At 39.9% G+C, this 24,364-nt stretch overlaps 1 protein-coding gene across 4 annotated transcripts in view; it reads left to right on the forward strand.

Moving 5' to 3' along the window:
* DPYD (dihydropyrimidine dehydrogenase) overlaps window positions 1–24,364 on the forward strand; it is a 331,540-nt gene that overhangs the window by 270,047 nt on the left and 37,129 nt on the right. For all 4 annotated transcript variants that reach the window (XR_011680584.1, XM_071436195.1, XM_071436197.1 and 1 more), the window contains exons 19-20: window positions 559–701; window positions 19,118–19,297. Coding sequence is in view for 3 of the 4 variants with exons in the window: in XM_071436195.1 (XP_071292296.1) it covers window positions 559–701; window positions 19,118–19,297 (323 nt within the window). In the remaining variant the exon portion in view is untranslated. The remainder of the gene's footprint in view (window positions 1–558; window positions 702–19,117; window positions 19,298–24,364) is intronic.

Here is a 24,364-nt window from a genome sequence, read left to right on the forward strand (position 1 = left end):
TTTTGAGAATTTGACTATCATATTAATTGTTAGAGAGGGCTTACTTAAAGAATTTTCTTAATCTACAGACATGCAGAAGGGGAAACAAAATATTAAATGTCAAGTGCGGTGAAATGGCGCTTTTAAACAATTTTTAGGTGAACATAAATAAATGAGATGTTTGCTCTTAGTTGGACAGCATTTAGGTTCAAAAAATCAACCCAATTCTCTATGTAGAAACATAGATCTCTTTATCTACAGTGTACTGTATGGTAAAGTATTGCTTCCTGTCTCAGACATTGTTAGTCCTTGTTTTGAGCATCAGCTAAAATGGTCAAGCTAGCTTTGCATTGTTCATCCAAATGTTCTGCCATTTTCTGTATTCAGCCACGTGCATAAATTGCTGTACAAGCACTGGTACCACTTGCAACCCACTTGGTGTCAGTTTATAAATGAATATAACCAACCCCTGCACCTCGGAGTAGATGTTAGTTCCTGATGTTGCTGTAGCATGAGGGATGTGCAGGTTCCACCAGGGCCAGTTGGGATGTTGCTAACGCGGTGTCCTGGTTTCTGCAGGAAATGCTATCCGGCCCATCGCCCTGCGCGCAGTGTCCGCCATCGCCCGGGCTCTCCCAGGATTTCCCATCTTGGCCACTGGAGGCATCGATTCTGCTGAGGCTGGGCTTCAGTTTCTGCACAGTGGGGCTTCTGTCCTGCAGGTACTGCTTCTTTCTTTAAAATGTTAACGTTCGAGTAGCTGTGATTAAGATTGTAATGTGGCTTCCTTTCAAACATTCTGATAGTGTGGAGTTTCTACCATTGAATTTTCATGTTTTTCACTTCATGCTACTTGCTAAGAAACATTCATTTCACATGGAGGTGGAGGAGGAGTTGCCAGAAGAGAACTTTGGGTGTTCCAGTACCAGTCTGGGGAAAAGCTAACCATGAGTTTGTTAGTACTTATTATCTCTAGCTTAAATGATTTAAAATTTAAACATCTCTCTCTCTTGTCATACAAACCAGGTTGACACGAAGTTTAGCTCGACCTATCTGTTCTTCCTGTATTCTCAGTTTTTCTTTTCTGCAAAGAGCCTTCTCAAGGTGAGAGGGCTTCCAAAGAGCACTATGTTGGTCTCTCAGGGAGCCACTTTAAAGTAACTTTGGTTTATGAGGCATCTGTGTCCCTCAGGGATGTTCATTGGAACAGGAGGTGTAGCACTGCACCCACTGCTGAGGTGCTGGTGTTGCACTGGACTGAGGTGTCAGCTGCATTCAGCAGCCAGGCTGTTTGCATTGCCTGAGGGTTGGTTTTAGCTGCTGGCCACACTGGAATGGTTGGTGTGTCCCTGGCATGGTAGGAAGCCTTGGTGGCCTCGTATTACAGGCACCAGGAAATTGGCCGAAAATCAGCCCCTTACCTCTGCCAGGCATGTCAGGGCACCATTGCAGCATGCATGTTAGACTGGCTGAGGAGCAGGTGGTCTTTATGTCCCATTGTTCCATTGTATATTGTTACATTCTGGTAGATGTTCATCCCCTTTATCTGTGGGTCCCACCATAGACAACAGCAGCTGTGGAGCCTGTGAATATCGGCTTTGTGTCACTCCATGGGATGACTAGAGTGGTTTCATTCCCACAATTCACTTTGACATTGAAATTAGATTCAGTGTGACCATCCTTTTTACACAGCTACAGTGACTGCTGCGATTAGTCATTTGTTTGCTGTTTCACAAAAAAAAAAAAAAAAAGCCAGCTCAATATTTTGGTCTGGTTGGTTTTTTAATACACATCAAAGCTAGCATCTCTGGGAGCTCAAGCAGAAGGCTGTTCCTTTTTTATCGACTTGCTATGCTCCTTGGATTTATTAATACCATTTCCTTTTTTGTTTCAGTTATATTAAAGTGATTCAAACTTTTCTTTTTCATGGGCAGATAAGAGATTGGCCTTTTGTACACAATTGTCTGAGAGCTTCTTCCATATAAATATTAAGTAATGGTGCAAATTGCAGGGCAGCATTTGTCTACCAAAAAAAATTAGGATTGGCAAGGATTGTTTTTAGTGCTCTAGATGCATTTAATTTGTTATTGCTAATAGAGCTGCACTCTCAATGACTTTGTCTGCAGCAATGTTACATGATCTGAATTACACAGAATGAAATGATTTTCTGTTCTATGTCTGCTGTATCTGTTTCTGGATGACTAAAAGTCAAGGGGTTTAATGTCCCTTTTGCACTTCTATTTTATATAGATTGTGTAGCTGGTTTTTCTTTATTCTTTTCTTTTCCTGTTGATTTGTCCCAATGGTAATGGGAAATTCTGAAATATAATTTCATGCAGACATCCCAGTCAGTGCTTGAGAGAAAGACTATTTGATTTACAAGACATTAATTATTGTTTTCTTTTTAGTAGTAATCAAATTCTCTGAAACTGGCTTCCACAAATGACTTGGATCTATAGAGATCTTTTGCCCTGTATAGAACAATTTCTCTTTTCAACAATTTTTTCCCAGAGATGCTGAAAAAAGTCTGATTTTGTTCTTAGGTTTCACCAGTTTAACTTAAGTCATCTCTAGAACTGATTTTAAACTCCTCTGGATCAAAAATATCCTCAGTTTGAGTGATTTATTTCTGTTTCACTAAAGTAGGGAAGTAGTTTAAACTGATCTCAGATAAATAGATTCTAAAGTGGCTGTGTAGGTAAGGATCTGAACTAGTTCAATTGCATCCATTTTAAAATAAACCTTTAGTAAGCTTCATGCTGGATTGTGAATACAGGCCATACGTCTTTCCCTTACGATGGGAAGGACAGATGGAAGGGAGAAGGAAATGAGTAATCGCTATGGAAAGTCGTTAAAGGAATGCACTTTCTGGGACTAGACTGAAACATATTTGCTTCTCAGATGAGATACATTGTAGAAAAAGACAGCCTCATCTTCACAGGTCGCCTTTGGACCCTAATTAGGATAATGAGGATCATTTCCATTGTTTTCCTTCTAAACAAGGTCATACAAATAGCCAGCTGATATTCTTTTCCCTGAATCCCAATCTCACACATGTCCTTGGTATCAAATGCCCAACTTGCTCCTTCAGCAGCCACAACCTCTGTTGCCTACAGCTTTGACATTCACTTCTGCTTTCTCAGTACTGACATACAGAGTGAGTACAGAATTTGTAGATAACATCAAATAACGTGATCTACTGAATGATTCAGTATTTAAGATGCACTGCATAGCAAGTCCCTGAGTTAAGCAGGTAGGAGGTGGGACTGTAGTGGGGGAATTCTGTATGTGTGTGATAGCCTTATCTAAAGTATCTGCTTTGGATACTGTTGGAGGTGGTTCTGAAGAGACACTCAGACTGACACACCACTGCACATTTTGTGATCTGACTTCACATTTCCAAAGCCACAAGGATGCCTTATGACTGATCCCGAGGCAGGAAGAAAGCAGCCTGGGCTTTGGCAGTGATGGAGCAGCCTCTGTGCTCAGCTGTGCCAAACAGGCACAGGGGCCTTAAAACTGGGCTGTGTCATTGCTCTCACCACCCTGTTACCCAGCAGTGCTTGAGAAGGGCAGGGGCTGCCAGATCATCCAGCATTCCACATGGTCCCATACTGCAGAGCAGCTCAGGCTGTACTGATCTGTCCATGGAGCCCAGCTTGAGAGCCTGGGACAGCAGCTCTTGCTTGGCCACTGGGCTTCCCTTCCTTGTGTCCCAACAAGTCCTGTGCCTTCTCTGCCATGGCAGCAGGACTTTCATGGCCTAGGATAATAAGGAGGCTTTGTGTGAGTTGATTTAACTGCAATGTAGCATATCTGTTAGAGGAAAGGTTTATGAATAATAAATGTTCTTCCATTAAAAGCAAGATCAGGTTTTCCTCTTCAGATATTTCACCTGCAATCAGTTCTCCATTATTTTTTCCAAATGCTTTTATTTTTAAAATATGGGGATTTATTTTCCATTTGCAAAATCATCATACACAGGAATGCAAGTCAGGAGTCAGGTGGTAAGCCATATTTTGCTGTATGCCATAACCACCTCAAGTGGTATTAAGCAGGTATATTAGGAAATGATGGGGGGAGAGAGTTTCAGTAATCAAAATATGTCCTATCCCCTCCTTTAGAAGATGGAGGACAACATCTTATTGTTGTTCACAAAAAGGTTTGGATGTAAGGGATTTTGCAGCAGATATGGAAAACAAACTAGGTTATTGTAGTCAGTAGTAGTTGGGCTGAAGATTTTAGACAGCAATTCAACAGAGCATTCTTCCCCTTTATGGACTTCAGAAACACTTGCAAAAAGACCCCACTTGTGTTTTAATTTCTCCTTAAAGATGCTGAAACATTTCATTCATTCTTCAGCTGAATCCATGGCACCATGGTTTTTTAACGTACCTGAACCTACCAACACCTTTTCAGTACAGGCATGAAAATTAAAAAAAAAAACAAGAATTTTAATATGGAGATAATCCTGCACTCATTGTATACCAGGAGCTCCAGAAATATCTAGAAAGCACCTTTCTGTGATACATGTCATTATTACAATTTTCCAGTGAGGCTGAGGTATTTTATTTGTAATTTAAATAGGCTTTTTTTTAAGCCCCAATTTATCAAAATTAGACGTATATCAAAAATTTTTTGCATGTTTTGCAACATTTATGTGATTTACCATGTCACACTGATGGTTTGTTAGATTTTTGCAAGGTTTTGAAAGAGACATACATTTTTTTAAACTCATCTTGCTGCAGGAAATTAAAATGGGAAACAATTATAGAAAATTCCAGTGGAAAGAGAAAATGCATTATGGAAAAAGCAATAAAAGCATAAAAATATTAAAGTAAAAATCACTTCACAGTAGCCTGTATGATTCAATTGTAGATCAATATTGTGTAGTTAATGCATTAGCAGTAGAGCATTAATTTGCAATTACAGCAGGTGATCTGATCCTCTGTGTTCTGTCCATTGACATAAATGACCTTTTGTTGAAAGAGATTCTGTAGTCATTATTTCTAGCAGATGTAACTAAAAAAAATTGGTAGAACAAAGGGGTACTTTCTAAAGTATACTTGCTTCAAGGTAGAACCTTTCAGCATTATATTCTTATATGGAATACTTTGTTCACCTGGAATATTGGTCATTTTCATGTAAATAATATGGATTCCTTTTCAAATAAATGTCTTTCCCTGACAAAGTATGGAGATCACACCTGTCCTCTGATGCAGACAAGGATGTCTGTAAGCAATGATTTAAAATCCAGCCATGGAATGTTGCTTCTCAGTGGGACAGCCTGTGGCTTTGCCCTGAGCCCTTTTTCAGATCCACCTTCATCCTCCCTCATCCGCCTCTTGTCCTGGCTGGGCTGCAGCGCCTGGCAGTGCTGTTCCTGTGGGTGCTGTGCTCTTGTCCTCACCGTGCTGTGTCCAGCCCACGTGTCCCTGCTGCCTCCAGGCCCTGCCCCGTGTTCCTCTCATCTCTCAGGCAGGGGAGAAGGTGGGCGTGTGCCCCAGAGCTGCCATGAGCTGGGTCTGCCCCTGCCCTTCCCTCCTGCCCAGCACCACTGTGCTGGGACCTCGGGAATCTGAGGAAGAACAAAACCATTCTGGAAATGGGACAGCCCATGACAGGAAAGCATTAGTGATGAGTTTTGCCTCTGTAGGATAAACTCTCCCTCCAACATGAAGCACAGTGGTTTTTGTGAAACTGCTTGTAGATTTTTAATATTTTCAACAAGCCTTCTTGTTGGTACCACTTTGGAACAGAAGTCGCAAGGGATTCAGGACAATTTGATTATTATTTTTTCTTCAGCAGCATTTTTACTGAAGCATTTAGCGGAGAGATTTTTATAGCAGCAGGAGATGGCCCTTTGTGTGTGAATAAACAGGCTTTTCCATCACAAAATCATGGGGACTTGATCTATGAGACAGTATTTTTATTGTATTTGTGCAAATGTGAAACCCTGTAAGGAACTCTATAATTTTTTTTATGGCTACAGAACTGCTGAGTAGAGCTCTGGTTCTCCATTCACTTCATTACTCTCCTTTCTAGCTCATGTCAGTGTCTGTTGAAGCCAGAGAAGACTCTGATACTTTAGTTAAGTGAGGATTAGATCAGGCCAAAAAATTCTCAGCCTGGAATTACTATTCATGCCATTTAATGCAGAGTGAAGAACTAAAAGACATTCAAATCATGGGAGTGCAGAGCAGGGGAGTGAGGGAGCTGGCCCTGTGTTTTGAAATTCCAGGTTAAGTTTCTACTGATAATTGGGAAAAAAAATACTTTGTCTTGCAATGAATAGCCATGATTTTGAATGCAGACAAAGAGTCCTTTGCCTCAGCCCTGCATGAGGAGAATGAAGTCGGGTGGATTGCTGCAAGTCTCAGCCAGCCACAGGGTGCCATGGGTGTGGCAGAGCAAGGCTGTGCTTCTCCTGCCAGGACTCCCTTACATAGCACATGGGGGAGCACGGGCTGCAGGCTTTGCTCTGTGCCAGGCAGAGTGCTCCAAGGGCTGCTGAGCCCAACAACAGGCACGCTTGGGCACCAGCTGGGCACTGTGAGCTTTCTGACACAGGCTGTGCCTTTAGGGGTAGAAGAGCAAAAACTCTCTGTACCAAGCTGTCCATGACACTGAGAAGTTAAGGTGCTAGACCTAATTCTTCTCTCGTGATTAAAATTGAGGGAAGAATAGGTTGCTGAATGCAGTGTCAGGCTATCAAAATGATATGAGACAAGATTCAAGGAATGGTACTTCAGGCCCACCAAGATTTTTAAGAAAAAAAATGCCACTTAAGGCAAAACCACTTTTCAGATGTAAGTCCTTTGATTGAGATAAGTGTAGTCTCCTGTAGAAAGAGCAGTTTTTAGACTGTATTTCCAAAGAAACTTGATAGGTATTTGTACATCCATTTGAGTATCTTCCATCACAATTGAGCTTTTGTGGCCATTTTCACTGAAACTTGCCAGAATGGAGAGTGTTTTACTCAACAAATTTTGAGAAACAGAAAAGGAAGGCAGAGGAGAGAGTAGCTGCATTCCTTCGCTGTAAGCACAAGCACACTATGAGCTCACCTTTATTAGACCTCTGAGAGCCCGCATGGGACAGCGCTGTGTCAGCCACAGGAAAGGCTTTAATTGGCAGTCACACCTTATTAGACGTCAGAGAACCCAACCAGGAGACACAGAGCTGCTGGAAGCCAGATATCATTAGCTCCACTGCTCACAGAGCCACGCACTGAGGAAAGTCTTCAATGGATACAGCACTGAATGGAGTGGCCCTTCTCTGCAGAGATGAAATTTGCAGTACACGCAGAAACAAAAGAGGGAACAAAGTGCTGTTTGAACATGTCGACATAAAATCCTAAGAAAAATGAATGTGAAAGAGAGAAAAGAGTTGGAACAGGCATATCCAAGCATTCGCTTCTGAAAACATTTCATTATTTTCTGGTTTTTTCCTAGCCCAGTGCTAATTACAGAAATTCAACCTGTTCTCAACTGTCTGTCTTTGCTAATAAAACAAAAAGTAATTAGTGGACTGCCACACTTGCTCCTTTACAGACTATTGGGAGAGAAATTGCTAATTGATAGTGAGAATCTTCTGTGAGAATTTCTTTTAAAGAAAATCAGAATTTGTCAAACAAAAACAATCTATAAAGTTTTTTCCTTTTAGTAGTTAAAAACCCCATCAAATTAGAACAGATTTTCATTATTGATTCTGATGTGTTGTTTTTGCCATTTTTTTATGAAAAGTTGCAGTATTCAAATCAGCACATTGTAAAGTTACAGAGTAAATTCAACACTAATAATGCCTTTTATTTTCTGCAGTTTTGCATTAGTTCTACATTTGGAGCTGCTTAGGGGAATTATCTATTAGTTTTCCTTTATTTCTGCTCATTTCACCATCTAGTAAATGAAGTCTGCATAGATAGGATTGTTATTTCATAAATTTGTAAGAATGAAATAAAGCTTATTCTGTAACAATTGCTATTTGTCATTCTTGTAATGAATTCTCATGCAAAGTAGTTTCAACTATCACTGTATGGCAGTAATTATTTACCAACAATTAGGTCTCAATTGAGCATCAGTTCAAATGCTGTCCTGTAGCAGTCATTCCCAGCCTCTGCAGGGGATTTGTTCTCCTGGGGACAGTGGGCCTGCTCCCCTTTCCTGCCCTGCCTTGGTGTCTGCCCTGCTCCTCTGGGTCTGGCAGCACAGGGACTTGCAGAATCGAGGGGATGGGAAGAATAATTGCTTTGGCAATATATTTTTCTCCATCTCTCCCAAGGATCCGCAGTATTGTTGGTCCTTTGAAAGCCCAGTAGTGCTGCACCTATTTTTGATGTGGATTCACACTGCTGATGTGGACTTGTGCTGCTGCTCTCTTGCATGAACAGGCACAGAGCTGTTCTCCATGTGGACAAAGCCCATGGTGTGAATTGACACCGAGTGAGTGTTGTTTAAAGTTTACAAAGTAAATGCAACATGGAGCTGAGTCGTCACAAGAGGCTTGGTTAATTGTTGATTAACCAAATTATGGGCAAGTTGTTTTACTCAGCTCAGGTTGCTTTCAGACATGAATCTCAATCTCTGTTGTAGATTGAGTTCCCTTGAGTACGTGTGGAGGTGACTGGAAATTGAAACTGAAACTGTAGCCAGCTCCTAGTTGGATATTGAAAATAAATACAAGGCAAGATAAGCATAGTGGAAAATGCTGTTTCTTCATTCCTTTCTGCCATCTCCAATAATTACTTAGGAAAATTCCTGTGGGGTTGTTTTTTTTAGGGTGGTTTTTTGGTTTTTTTTTTGATGTTATATGTGTTGTAACTGCAGGGAACTTGTTTTCCAAAAAGGGAGAAGGTAAAAACATTCAGTATTGCAAAGCTCTGTCAACAGAGAAGTTCTTGGAAACGCTGTCAGTCATACAAAGAAAACACATATTTAAGAAATTTTCCTTTTTATATCATAGCAGCTTTGTTGATCTTTCAGGCAGAGGCTGTACCTGGCAGTGAAAGGAAGAAAGGGGAAGCAAGCAGTGGAAGAGGCTTTGCTCAGGCATGGTCCTGGAGCCCACCCTGGCACAGGAATGCACTGCAGTGCAGCTCAGCTGGGGCTTGGTGCTGGGCTAGCTGCAGTTTGGTCACTGATCTTTTGCTTTTCCCAGTGGTAGAAAAATGGGTTTTCTGCTCAGGAAGGAGGGAGCAATAATTTTTTTCCTGTTTGAGCACAAGCCCCCTGACACAGCTTGATCTGACTGATGAGGGGTTCTTTTATCCATGCAATTAGAACAAAAGAAACAGAGAAAGCATTGTTTTTCTAAACTGTCATTTTGGAAGCTGTCAGTACATTTAAGAAAGGATTTAACTTCCTTCAATATCATCAGTTATGTTGCTGCTTTTCTTGCTTATATTTATTATTTGGATGGAGATAGGTAAAACAATCCCTAAGGAAAGTGGAAGTGGGTTTTTATCTCTGACACGAAGGATTTGCAGGGTCAGAACTATTTTGTTCACATGAATCTCACTCTTCAGTGGACACGGCAGCTGCTGCACAAATTCGTACAGGCAAGCTGATAGAGGATGAAAGTAATTTTGGCTGAAATATAATGTGAGAGTACTAGAGGGAAAGACTCACAAGGATGAGGGGTTAATCATTGCAGGACTGAATTGAGGTTCCAAGATAGAAAAATTGCTTTTCTGTTTGATTTTGAGAGGTCTGCAGCTTTCAAAATTCTGGTCACAAGAGGGTGTTCCAAAGTAGATAGTTCTCATTAGAATTTGTTGAAAATTTCTTTGAGGGAACTGTTGTTCATTGACAAATTTCATTTAATCAGAATAGATCTCAAGTTCCTGCTGTGTCTGATTCAGAGTGTCCTGGGTGAACACTGAAGGTCTACCCTGGATCTGTTAGGCATTAATGAGACCAGCTTTGGCCTGTGATGAGGAAATAGTTATTCTGTCACAGGGAAGTTTAAGCATGGAAAACTTTTCCAGTTTAGACTGATAATCAAAATTCTAAAAACGTGTGGAATTAACACATTTAAAGACAAAAATATTATTTGGGTGAATCAAATCTGTTTCAATCTTTTTGCAACATATTTTGGTTTTGACCTTTTCATTCCAATTAACTTGGATTGCAAAACAGACCTTTCCAAGTTAAATGCAGCCATTAGATTCCATGTTGTCAAACAGCACATATTGGTAATTCTGAAACTCTTTTCCACATGATTTTCAGAACACCATTCTTTCCTGAAAAGCATGCTTTCCTAGAACTACGCTCATCTCTGACAAATACACCTTTCTAAAAATGGGATAACAGACCAACTCAGTTCTAGAGATGATGGTGTTCCTGTTGGCTTGCTCTCAGAAAACAAAAACATAAAAACACTCAAACTGCTGTGTAATACTTGATTGCTTTTATCATCAAACTACCAGATCTGAGTGACTTAATTGGCACCTGCTATAGAAACTTCTTTGCAGCTGAAGTTTATGGCTTGTGGAAATGGGTCAAACAAATCTACATCTACCTGACACAGCTGGTGATGTCCCAGCAGCTACAGAGCCACTGGGAGAGCTCAAGGATTTCATTTTCCAGAACAGTACTTTTAAGACAGAGGCGAGACCTTTGGGTGTTAATAAATGAAATATGATGTGATATTCAGCATGTATTTAAAGATAGTTGTAGAACCTCTATGTGTGATTGGACTGTTTACACAGGGGAGTTAGTTCATCTGCTTCCAAAGCTATCATTCATTTTGTAGATCTGCAGTACAATGATACAATTTGCTATACATGGCTGATTATGAAGCTTTCCCTGACTCCTCAATGCTCAAGGCATGTGGAATCATATTTTTTTTCTTAGGAAAGATGATCATGATCAGCACTTTTATCAGTGTGTGTGCCCACCTGCTGCATAAAGGTTCACTTTGTAGTTCCAAGAACTGACAGAATGCTTTAGTGAGATAAGGAAATATAACCATTCCTCTAGGGGTGGTTGACAGGGAAAAAACCCACAGTTACCTCAGGGAGCCTTCTGAAAATTCTTGATTTATTCTGCATTTCCCCTCTCAGAGACATGGGATATGAAATTGCATCGTTCAGGGTCCCTTGATAAGCACCAGTTTCCCACTCCCAAACACCCAGTTTAGCTATTTAGATCGAAGATACATTAATTGGCATTGGAGAACTTAAGGGGATGGAGGAAAAATAGGTTTGAGTAGGCTAGGAATTAAGGCATTGGATAACATTCCTAAAGGATCCCTTACAGTGCTCTTATCTCCTGCCATGGCCTCATCATCTGATAAGTGCCTAATGGATTCTCAGCTTTTTTGTCCTCCTTCATCGTTGGCCACTCACGACTGCCCAGGGTTGCTGGAGTGCAGTAGATGAACAAGATCTGTCTTGCAGCCCCCAAAATCAGGTACTTTGAGGTCTCTCTGCCAGGAAGAGTAGCCATCCCCTTGGTGCTGGGGAAGCTTCTCTGTAAGCCTGTGTCAGAAGGCTGCTGTGGCTTCAGCACAGAGCTGTGGGGCTCTTCCTGCTGCCCAGCTGCTACATCCATATTTCCCTACCTGCCTCGATGCTCTCTAAGTGCCAGCTCAGCTCTGCTTGACACCGCCTTAGTGTTTTGTGGACCTGTTGTAGAGAGGATCCAAGCTGTTACAGTGTTTATCCCATAAGCTTGTCTTGCACGGGCTGGAGACCTTTTCCTTTAAAGTAATTTTGAGCTCCATTATTTACTTACATTAGCCTGTACTTCGGATTAGAATGACGATTTATCTCAAGATTGTCTGATGAAATTTCTTGAAGTATACAAAATATCTGAAATACTTCACTGACTTACTGAGACCCACATGGCATAGGACTATCCAGTCCTTTTTTTTTTGTCAAAATAGATTTCGTAAGCCTTTTGTGAATGGTTGCATGCTTTTCAGAGCCTGGAGTTATCAGTATCTTTGAATCTTTCTTCTATGTGTTATCCCTCAAAGTGTCACTAGTAAGCCCTCCGCTTATTAGGACTTCAAGTCTAGGACTCAGTAAAAAAGATTAGGTGGGCTTTTTTCCCCATAATTCAGACAATTCATGGATGTAATATTTCAGTCCTTCAAACTGCTTTCTGAAAGCTGTACTAGACTCTGAAACAAACAGTAGTTCATTAGCTCATGTATATTAGTTCAGCTGTAATGTTTTAAAAAGGCTATCAGCTATCATCCAATTCAGTTTTGTGTCGATCCAGTTTCTGAAGACTTGTTAAGTAACATCCCATCTGCTAACCTCTATCTCTAGAGTCATTTAGGCAGCTAATGTGAGTGAATCAAATCATTCCATCTGTACTATATCAATATTTTGGAAGCTTTCTCTTTTCACAAATTCATTCTTCAAAACAAAGAGTCTTGAGGTTTTTTCCCGAGATTGTACCACATTGTCTGATAAACCACTTCCACTAATGTTGTTAATCCTCCAACCGTCTAGCAGAAGTAGTAATTAGATAGAAAGGATAATTTAGGCTACACATTTAATGTTCTGGTAAGTTGGTTGTTCAACGAGACATGAGGAGGAGGATCCATAGTTATAGAGGCAGCCTTTCCACAGACATTGGTGTCCTGAAGGTTGTACACACAGAAATGCCTCTCAGAGGAGACTGTATTTGTCTGCATGCTCTCACACTGCAGCTCATGCCACATTATTATGAGCACTGTGTCAGACAACCTGTGCAGTGTCTGCTGCTTTTTGCTTTGGAGACCTGGGCACAGATCTCCAAATTATTTTACAGGGGCTAGAAAATGCACATTTTAATTTCCATAGGCAAGAGCTATGCAGCATATAGATTGCATGGACCAGAAAGATCTCCCTTTATTCAAGTCAATTTTTGCTAGTTGCCTTTGAGAATAAATCCTAAATTGTGTCTGTGCCTCACCCAGATTATCATAATGCTCTTGCCCTCTACAATGAAATTAGCCTTCTTAATGTTGGCAATTCACATAGATACAAAGGTGGGCAGAAATAAGGTCCTTCCTGAAACATCTTGCATTCATTCACAGCTTCAGATTTTTTTCACAAGAATCCTAATCAATAGAACCTAAACAAGAAAGCAGTAGCTTCAATGATACATTAAATAACAGGCATTCATAAATGTTTCTCCAACAAGAAGGTGAATTTATGTGTTGAGTACTTATCAGGAAGAATTTTTAATAGGAAAAGAAAGCTTCTACAGAAAGATGATTATTACTAAAATTGAAAATATAGTATAAAATAGTAAACCTTTCATTTACCGTTTGAGCATACCAGAAAAAATATTTCAAAGAGAGTCAACCAAATTAATGGCAAAGCACAATTTTTAATGCATTGTAAACCCTCTCACAGGTATCTCAGAGGAATAATAGTTGTTTATCCCTTTGCTCTGGTCAGAATATTAGAAATTGTGAAGTCAAAGGCCAATTTCTTAATCAAATGGCATTTAGAGAGCTATTTTATTTACAAAACCTGTACAGTTTAGAACCAAAGCTGAAATTAGTCTCCATCTTCTGGTGAAGCAAGATGGCATTCTGCTAAATGCTAGAATTTTATCATTTGAAGGGGAAAAAAGGCAAAAAGAAAGCAGCCAGTGAGACCTACGAATATAAAAGCATTTGAGATCTCAGAAGGAGTTTAAATCAATGCACTGCCACAGTTACAGCACAGATGAAAGAGCCTGCTGTCTCAATTGCCAGGAAACTACTTAGAAACTCTCACTTTGATTTTTTTTTTTTTTGGTAGTCCGTTACATTACCACTAAATGGAGTATACGGAGACATCACTGCTTTGATGTTGTACAGCTACAACAAATGGAAACTAATATGGTAGAACAGTAAAGCTATGTGATTTGCATTTATATATACAAATATATACCCATCAATCTTCTAGACCATGTATCACTGCCACCCATCTGCCTCCTTACTGATACTTCTGTTTTCATAGAAGTGACAATTATTTTACACCCATATCCTGAAGAGAGATACATATATTTCAGAGGGGTGTAAAAATTAAAATTTTCTCCAAGCTATTGACTCCCAGAACAAATTTCTCACTTGCAAAGCCTTCTAAGAATGCTTTGAAACAATTTCAAGTTGGAGCACAACAGGATTTTTGTTCACACAGGTCTTGTCACACCAAGAATATTTACTGTCTTCTTGCAAAACAGCACATTATTGAGCAGTCTAGATCCTCTGACCTGCTCCACTCTTTTGAGGCGATCTAGCAGTATATGAGATTATACACAATAATTATTGTTGGGTGAAAGTAGTGTCGGGAAAAACTGACACAAGCATGTCTAGACCTGCATCTCCTCTGTGGCCTCTGCTGAAATCCCAGCTATTGATGGAATAGAAATAATGTAGGTAGGGACTAGAGCTCATTTTTGGCACTGTTTTCCCCATCATCACCTGTCCAGCTGGGATTTTGCCATATAATAATGAGTTTATGTAAAAACTGAAAGTTGCAGGGTAAAAGAGACTTCACTGGTTCCTCTTCAAGTGTTACAGAAAAATATTTCTCCTCTACAAGACCTCCCAAAGGGAAGATGCACTGAGCTTTACTGGGTGATCTGGCTGGAAATGCCTCAGGCACTCTGTCCAAATTCTGCATGGATGGCACAGGTCCTCCATGCAGTCCCTCAGGATATGCTAAAGTTTGGACAGGAACCACTTCCATTTTTGTAGAGAGTGAAACAGAAATAAAACTTAATGTCTGGGTATTTTTCCCATTGCTTCTAGAAACAGCCATGAACAAAACTGAAAGGTCTTAGACAGAGCTCTCAATAAACAGTGCAGGGTATTTGCCCCACTAAACACTTCAGAAATTGGCATCTCTTTATTGTGTAATGATTCTGCTAACAGCAAAGGCGTTTACAATGTTTTGTGACTGATGTAGAAGTACTTGTCACCAGCAGTGAACTTTACTTCAAAATATATGAATTGAAAGTTTCGGATTCGTGTGAATGTTCAATAAAAATCTTGTAACCCATAAAACTTGTTTTACGCAATAATAATCTCCTTACAATTTACTCCAGTTCCTCAAGTAAGACTTGTAATGTGTCTAGATCCTATGACAAAGTAAATTCACTTTTTATATTTATTTAATAATAGAGCAGACTGGGTATTTCTTATGAAAAACATCAGCAGGGACCTCTGTGTGCCCCTCCCATCATTGCATTTTGCAGAATAGTTTTACTTAGAGCCTTAACCTGTGATTCATTTCACATCCCCATTCCCCAATGAGATAATTTGGCTGTTTACCAGCAGCAAAGCAGGTATTGTGTCTTTTAGTATCTCAGACATGTCTGTATAGATTAGAATTGTAACTTACAGTTGCTTACAGCAACTTATGCTGAGCAGTTTTAGATTTCAGAATACTGAGAGCACAATGTCATTGACCATACACTGCATTTTGGCCTAGGTGCCTCTTTTGTGATATAAGGGGCAAACATTGGAGTCTGGGTCTGGGAGAACAGGAAGGAGATCCCATGTTAAAAATTAAATTGTATAGTTCTACTACTGGGACAGAGCCAGGCAATGCAGTAAAACCAAGCTTGTGCAAACTTATTTCCTTGTGTATTAGTGCAATATGAATACTATGTTACCTTCCTAAACAGGAAAGATGTAGCACCTTTCTCTTCTAGTCCAGCTTCTAGAGACCAACAAAAGCAAGACAGCAGGACAGCACTTGACAGCAGTAGAGCTGACAGCTTTGTTGTGACCTGGGCTTTACTCTGTGCCATTGGATGTTCCACAGGGCCAGTCTCTCATCTTCCACAGAAGATACTTTCTACCTAAATGTTTCAGGTGAAAGGCTGGGTCAGTGAACAGCTGAATATTAATTTACCCATTAAACAGATCCACTTGGATTATTTAGGATTAAGGGACATTAAGCAGGTGCCATCCCAGCCCTGCTGCTTGCCGGAGCCGAGGCTGCTGCACCGCGCATCCTGCGCGCTCTGCTCCGTGCACTCCTCCACGAGCGGCTTCTCTCGGCCACGGGAGGCAGACCAATGTCTCTGTGCTCTGGCACAACACAGCAGGGCTGTGCTCTCCCTTGGAAAGTCTTACTGCTCTTCAGGTTTTTGCTTCAGGGTCTAAAGGGAAGCGCTGTGCTTGGTGGATACCAGCCTGAGGCTGAGGAGAGGGGCAGGGCTGGCTGCAGTTCCTGCTGCTGCTCCATTGGTGTGCGAGGCAGGGACAGCAACCCCTTACACAGCACTTCTCACCTTTATCTCCTCCTCAGGTGGTTTGATAAGACATTAAATGAGAGGTGGTAGCCACCATTTTGGATACAGCAAGATCTGGAGTGCAGCAGAGGGGACTCGGCAGCACTGAGCTGTGCAAGGGAGGGCAGTGCCTGCTCCCAGTGAAGCAGCTGGAGCAGAGCAGGGCGTTAATGAGGTGTGGAGGGGCCGGTTCAGTTCTTCTGTGATTTTTCCGGATGCCTGAGTTTGAGTCTCACCTGGTCTATTGCCACTTCTCTTGTGCTGAAAAGAGGACACAGTGTCATTTAAACTGGTGATTCAGAGGCAGCCAGGTATGATGCTAAAAACCTCTCTCCGTGGTGTAGGAATTGTCATGGCTGATGGGTCATGGCGACCTTTTATCCTGACTTTGTTCACCACCTTTTAAAATGCACTAAAGGTTTCTACATTGACTGATGGTAGATATTGTAAACCTAAAATACAAATCTCACCATCTGATTTGTGCAACATAAGCTCAGAATTTTGGAATTTGCCAAATACATGGCAAAATTATTGCAGTTGATTTTGTATGTGTTAATCTTTGAAGCTCTCTTGTTCTAGGAAAGGCCCATAAACATAAGCACTTGCTTTTATCCCAGTGAAATTAGTGGAAGGCATGTCTTTTGCTAATTATCCACACCATTGGGCACCACAATCATAAGGTTTCTACAGAAGAGGAAGATTTTTTGAGACCACTTCTTTGTTCTAAGCCTTTCCATGTCATATAGCATTTTTTTCTTTAGTGCAGACATTTACATTTTTCTTAAAAGTTGCATTTAAAAAAGTTGCATTTTGCCTTGAATTCTGGAACTTTCTTGGCTTTCCAGAGAAGTGCATATAGTGCATTGCATATAGAGTCACAGAGAAGACAAATAGTTAGCTCTTAGTGTGTTATTATCTTCCACACATTTTTATATTATTGCAGTTCATAACACTGTACCACAAGCTGGAAAACAGTAAAAGCCTCTTTATTTATAAGATTATTACAGGTATCCTCGGGTGTATCTCATGTGTATACATCCTGTCAAAATATTTCAGGATTTTGACAAAAGTGTCTGAACTTGTTTCAAGTGACATGACATGGCTTTTAACTGCTTTTTTTTTTACAGTTTTAGTATTTTTAAGAGTAGATAATAAAAGTGTTACCCATGCACTAAAAAAACCCAGAGAATTCCTTGCTGTACAGAAAACATCAGTGGAGTTTTGCAGTTAAATAACCTGCATAGGAAGTAATTATGATGGTCTCTATAATTGCCATTAAAAAAAAATACAGTCTTGAATCCTGTGGAAGGTATAACAGGCCTAATTAATGCCCACACTGTTTCTCCAGAGAAACAGATTTTTTTTGTAATGTAAATGCACTGCATAGAAAATGTTATTGTGCTTATTTTATAGCTTTTTTTTCTCTCGTTCAGCAGTAGTATGAGGTATTTCCCAATATGATGTGTACCTGTCTTCAGGACTGCAAGATGTCTTGTCATTTCTGAAATGGGGAAAACAATAGCGTATTTCCAATGCTTTTTAAATGTTGATGTCAATTATGATCTGAAGGGTGTTTCCACATTGAAGAAGTGTGGATATGTTTGTGCGTGTCTGTGTGCACCAATTCATGTTCTAAAGTAGGTGGCTATTTCATTGTTGTGTTCACTGTGTGTGCATGGAGTCAAGGTATTATCAGGAGCATTCCTTTCAGCTTTTACAATAAAAGCTGAATCAGAGGCTGAAAACACTGACACATGTGGAATTTCAGAGCATTTCCAGGGACTGATAATTAATGGCACTCAATCAACCCTGCACCTTGTCACTGATGGCTGATTAGAGTTTAGCTAATGAGAAGTATTCAGACAACAGTCAGGGATTTTTTTTATTCAGTTGTTAGTGTGGTTGGGGATCTCTGTGGGTTTAAGCCTGAGCTGATATCCCCAACATGCTCCAGAGGAACCCATGTAAATGGTCAGACTCTTTTCTGCTGTCTGTAGTTTTGTGTGTACATGTTAAGCAGGTCAGGGATCACTACTTTATATGTTTATAAAGCTACATTGCTATTTCTGTTTCTAAAGTATCTAAAATAAAGTGGCCTCCCAGTTGCACTGAGTGGCAGAAGGGGATTGTTCTGTTCTGGGCCTGGCAATGCTCACCCCATACTAACAGGTCAGTTTAATGAGGGCTGTTTGCTGAGACACTTCCATTGGATCCAGATTCATCTCAGGGCTATCCAGTGGAATGGCAAGAAACAATGGGCACAAACTGAAACACAGGAAATTCCATTTAAATATAAGAAAAAGCTGCAAGGGAGATTGAACGCTGAACCAGGTTCCCCAGAGAGGTGTAGTTGGAGATATTCAAATCCTGACTGGATACAGTGTTGGGTAACCTCCTCTAGTTGGCCCTTCTCTGAGCTGGAGGTTGAATAACAGGATCTCAAGAGATGCTTTCCAGCCTCAGCAAGTCTGTGGCTCTGTGATTTGCCAGGCTGGGACCTAGCTGGTTATGCCTGTGCAGGCTGGGGGGTACCACTGAGTGTCTGCAGGCAAAGCTCTGAGCACAGGTGGTGGTTTGTCAGTGTGCTGGCATGCTCAGCAGCAGCTTCCCAGCAGGCACATCTGGGGCTGGGCTTGTAGGTTTATCTCTGAACAGCCCTCAGGTCTTGTCCAAGGGCTGCTGCTGGGGAATCTGGGCATAACTGGTGTTATTGAGCCCTTTCTTTCCTGAACTGCAGTGGTGACATCATGACATAGGATTAATCAGACAATAATCCTGAATCCTTGTAGTTCTTGCCCAGTGGGGTTGCAGGAAGGGTCACCTGATAATCAGTAAATCCAAAAGGCTTGCTAATTCCATATGCTTCTCTGTCAGGATGGAGCTGATAACTGACTTGCATTTCGTAGGTGTGCAGTGCGATCCAAAATCAAGATTTCACTGTCATTGATGACTACTGCACCGGACTGCAAGCTCTTCTTTACCTGAAAAGCATTGAGGAACTTGAAGACTGGGATGGACAGAGTCCTGCAACCATGCGCCATCAGAAAGGAAAACCAGTACCTAGAATTGCTGATCTGATGGGAAAGGTATGTTGTTTTATTGCCATTCCTGTATAGTAACACTATGTCTTTGTTTTGAATGTAAATCCATAATCATTGTATGCAGTTTCTGCTACTTACCTTGATTAATCACTGCTGCTGTCACAATTAGTCACCAAGTCATTTTCCTTCTGAATATTAACAAATATGTAGGCAGCTTAAGAAGACAAACTTGAAATTACTTGATACAGGCTAACGTTTTTACTATAAATATGATCTCTTCACGTGATTCATAACATCATGTCTTTAAAAGATATAGGATGTAAAATTAAAAATGCATTAGAAAAAGTTCTGGAACTGTTTGTTTTAATGAAACTCAGCTCACTTCAGATTGATCCTAATATTGTGCCAGAAGCTCCTGGGTGTTTTAGCCAGGGTGCATCGTTCAGGAGACATGCAAAAACCCTCTTGCTCTGGCTCTGAGCAGCTGAGACAGGAACAGCTCTTAGCTGCAACATGAGATCAGGTAGGAGTGGTCCTTCAGTCACCATACCTGAGCATCTCATGGTCTTTCAAGACCATGAGCATCTCATGGTCTTTCATGACCCAAACCCTCTGCAAGACAGGGAAGTTCTAAGTGAGGATTGGTGACACCAGACAATTTAATAAATTCTACAAGATCATTCAAACCTAGAAAGTCTGTGTTGAAATGGGAATGTAAATGACGGTCAGCATGAAATCCTAACCTATGGACTGTCTTTCCTCTCTGCTCTAGTAGTTCCCTGATACAAAAGCATTTTTGGAGATTTTTGACAGATGCAATGGGTTGCAGCTGCCCCAGCCCTGCTCACCCCTCCACCAGGGCACCTGCTGATCCATACTGAGAGGCAGGGAGGTGTAACTGGCTTCCTGCTGATGCCCGGCTGCCTCCTGCTCTAAGCAAAATACCTGCACAGCAGGGAGGCCAAGCTTTTGTTTCTGGTTACTAGAGGGGATCACTTTGAAGACTGATTTCAGTTATACATCATGCCTATTGATTATCCTTCCAAAAATCTGATGTACGACTGTTGAAAATGTTGTAAAAAGTAAAGAATTACAAAAGAATAGGATTTGGAGTGTCAAACACCTCCAAATCTCTGCTTATCATTGCTGATGACTGGAATTGGATTTAGCAGGAGATTAGAGACTCCTATATTGTTGTTGTTCTCTGTGGAGCTCTGAAAATTATAACATTACCTTCAAGGAGGAAAGACAATCCTTTTCCTAAAGCTCTGGATAATACACTGCTTAAAAATAAACCAAGATATAAGCAGTTTCATTTTCATCTACTTATGTTAAGCAGTTAAACCAGGCTCAAAGGGTTATAGCTAAACTTCTTTCCTTTAACACCTGTGGAAACCTACACAGAATTTCCAAATCATGTTACAGATTTGTTGTAATTCTTCTTTCAAACTGCACTCAGTGTTCTGTCTTTGTTTTACCTTTGTATTTTACTAAAGAGACAACCATTGTCAAAGATGTTTCTCCTGTCCTTTTGAATGAGGAAAAAAAAATTGTAATTTTTAGTCTTTTTTTGCCTGTCACTACATTGATAATTAACTTTAAAAAAGGTTGCATGAAAATATGCTTTAAGGAAGCATTTAATAATTCAAAGGAATCTTAACTTGAAACAGGTCACATGAAAAAGAATAAAAACAAAGCCCTATGTAGTCTTGTGTGGCTGGCTCTGTTAGACATTTAAAAGAATACAGAATATAATTTATTGTGTATTTGTATTAGCACTTAACTATAGCATTGTAACATTCCTACTAAATAATAGCATTTAAAGTTAAGCAGGCTGCATTGTTGATAAGCTATTGATACATTTTAGGCATAAGCTCAGGATGGCTGTTTGTCCAGGAATGAACATTCAAGGGAAAAGGAAGAAAAATAATATAACTCTGGTAACTGGAAATACCGTGATAAATGATCCTACTAGGGGCAATCAAATACAAAGACTTGATATCATTAATATTTATAATATCCTAATTAGCAAGACTGTGCCTAAGCAGTGTTATTAGTGTAACTAATTATGTTATCATAAACTAAGTTTGCAGTATTGTAGGAATCAGTATTGTTACTTTCATAAATTATTATCAATATTGGATTTCATGTACTTGTGCCTAGTAAATTTAGTTAAGTACTGTAGTTTCATCTCAATTCAAACACAAATATCTAACTTGCTTGGCAGCAAGTCATTAACACGTTTGTGAGTCTCTTTCTAAAATGAATTCACTAAAAAGCATGTCCTTACTCTCTGTTTGGAACAGAAAAAAGAACCTATTGATATTTTCTCATTGATAAAATAATGTATGGGAATGTATATGTTATATATGAAGTAAAATGTGACAATCAAAATCCTGCCTTATAAACATAAGGAGCTGCCCCAGTGTGTGTTGGTATATACCATGAGAGGAAATGCAGTTTCTTCAGTAGGACCTCTTAAGAAGCTAAGCAGAAAATACAGATGAACACTTGCATTCAAAAACAACAACAACAAAAAAGTTAATCTGCTGATTTTGATATGTTGTGGGTTTGATGCAGTAGATTTTAAAATATACAGGAATCATCCTCCTTTGCATTACAAGATCACTGTTATTTTCAAATAGAATCACAGGCATAGGAAGGTCAGACATTTGACATTTTAGTAATAAGGAAGTGAGGGAGAATTATTTTCACCAGCATCAAGAACCATTTGCTTTCTGATTGTATACAAATTCATTGAGCCTCTATCAGTTTAAATAAATTACAGATTTAGGAGCCATTCTGTTCCCAGATAAGTATGTTCATAATGGTATCTGTTTAGATTCACAGTGCAATATTGAATGTAAATGTCTGTATTTTTATGTAATGGTGGACTATTCTTTTTATAATTCATCGTCCATCCTGGTTTCAGCATCAAACAGATCCTGACTGCAGAGTGTTGCCAAAGGAGAGTGACACACTGGAGTTTTGTCAAGAAATATTGTAGTATTTGATGACCAGAGTAAACTAAAAGATAAATAAACTAAAAGATAAATACCTTCTTCTAAATGGTACTCCTAACCTCAAACTGAAGTTGTCTTGCCATGCAGTCACCACATAAATGACAAACTGAACAGTTATCACTGTCAGGTGTTATATTTATCACAATAATTTCCTTCCTAAACAGAGAGACTATTGAAAGTACTGTGCTAGATAGTGTAATATAACAAGCAGTTAAATAGCAAACATAAAATGCTTTGGCTGAAAAAGAGATTCATGTTGATTAGTATCTGTTCATCCTTCTGCATTAATGAAGCTAATACTTCTGATAATTTATAACCCTTGAAATATCAGAAGCACCATAGCACTGGAAAATATTTTGGAAACTTGAGTGCTCTTTTTCTGTTTTTTATTGTTGCAGAATTTATTTATTTTTGTATGTAGACCCTAAATTTATCATCTTTGAGCCAGCAGTATTTATTTTCTGATAGTCTTTTCAGTAGCTTTTTCCCTTTTGCTAACACAGCAATTGCTGCTGGAGCCATGGTCTAGGATGTGACCTGTGGTACTACACTGCCTATAACAGGACTAAGATTCCCACTTAGGAATGCCAGCCTCATTGGTTTCCAGTCACTGGGTGACACAGGTTTCCATAGCTCCACCAATTTTACTCATTCTTTCCTGTGGTTGTAACCTATCTGTAACAGCTCTGAAGAGAGTCCTAGCACAGATGCTGTGTCAGACTCACAAAGGTGGCCAAAGCCAGAGTTCTGGGCTTCCTTCCTCATTGCTTTTCAGATGGTTTATTGAGTTGGGTTTGGGTTGGTTTTTTTTCTGTGGGAGGACTTGATACTTGAAACCTTGGCACAGGTGACTGTCATTAATATCAACTCTTAGTGGCCTTTGCGTGGAATAAAATATGTCAGCCTGTCTCAGGTTTAATCTCAGTGTGCAAATCTTGATGCTGAGATGAGAGAAGGGCAAAGTAAGGATGACACCAGAGTGCTTCTCACTGACTCCTTCAAGGAAGAACTTGTGTAAAAGCACACTTACCTCAGAATGAATTTAGGACTGAGATAAAGTGCCTGATGCAGTCAGGAAGACAGTTAAGATGTAGTGCACACTCTTACAACCCAAAGTTATTAGGGTGACTGCATAAACCAGAGGGAGGGCACAGCTGGTCTCCTTACAATACAAAATTAATAGAATTATGTTTTAAAATAATGTTCATGAGTTTCTCAGGAACATAAATGACCAGGAGCAATAAAGATAACTCTGTTCTCACTAGATATCTGAACATGGTGTAGTATTCCCCAGAGGTGCAATTTGATCCCCTGTGTGTCTCACTGTCTCACCTTGTCTGTTTGTTACAGGACTCTTTTATTAGTTGCTCACTGATCTTAATCCAGAGAGCTGAGGTGATTGTGTCCCAGAAATGCACTGTGTCAGCTGGTGATCACAGAAGTGGTACAGTGTGTCTCTGTAAAAACTCCCACTAATGTCAGCTGTAAAAATCATACTTAATGCAGTGGCTGCTATACATGCCAGGTAGCTAAACAAAAATCTTGCCATGCATTCAGCTGGTAGGTGTGGGTTTATAGCAAAAGAATATATATGGATGTTTCATACTTTGCTTTCAGCACCAGGAGTTACGAACAAGTGATATTTGTTTAATCATGTGTAAATGATAAAAAAATTAAAAATAACAAAAACTAATAATTTAAGCATCTTTATTCCAGAAATCTACAATGCCCCAAAGGAACTCAGTGGGTAGTTCTCAACTGTTTAGGTTGTGCTATACTAAAAATGTTTAAATTGTATCTGTTAAAAAGACATTATGGACATTTATGGCTTTATTCACCAGGCAGATGAAAGAGAATGATGCTGTATATGCACAGTGTATGACTTCAATGACATTTCATCACCTTAAATTTAGCAACCTTCTGATTTTCTTCTCTGAATGGACTTCCCATTGGAACAGACTTCCCGTTTGGACTAAAATGTTCATTTCCTAAAAGTTATCTGTGGGTACTAAAATCCGAGTCTTCCAAACAATATAAACCTGCTAAATTCTAACTGTACTGCAGTCAAATCTAAGTAGTCTTTTGTATG

Source organism: Agelaius tricolor, unplaced genomic scaffold, assembly GCF_023055355.1.
Source record: "Agelaius tricolor isolate 1412-34295 unplaced genomic scaffold, bAgeTri1.0.p SCAF_11, whole genome shotgun sequence".
In the NCBI taxonomy this organism is placed as follows: domain Eukaryota; kingdom Metazoa; phylum Chordata; class Aves; order Passeriformes; family Icteridae; genus Agelaius; species Agelaius tricolor.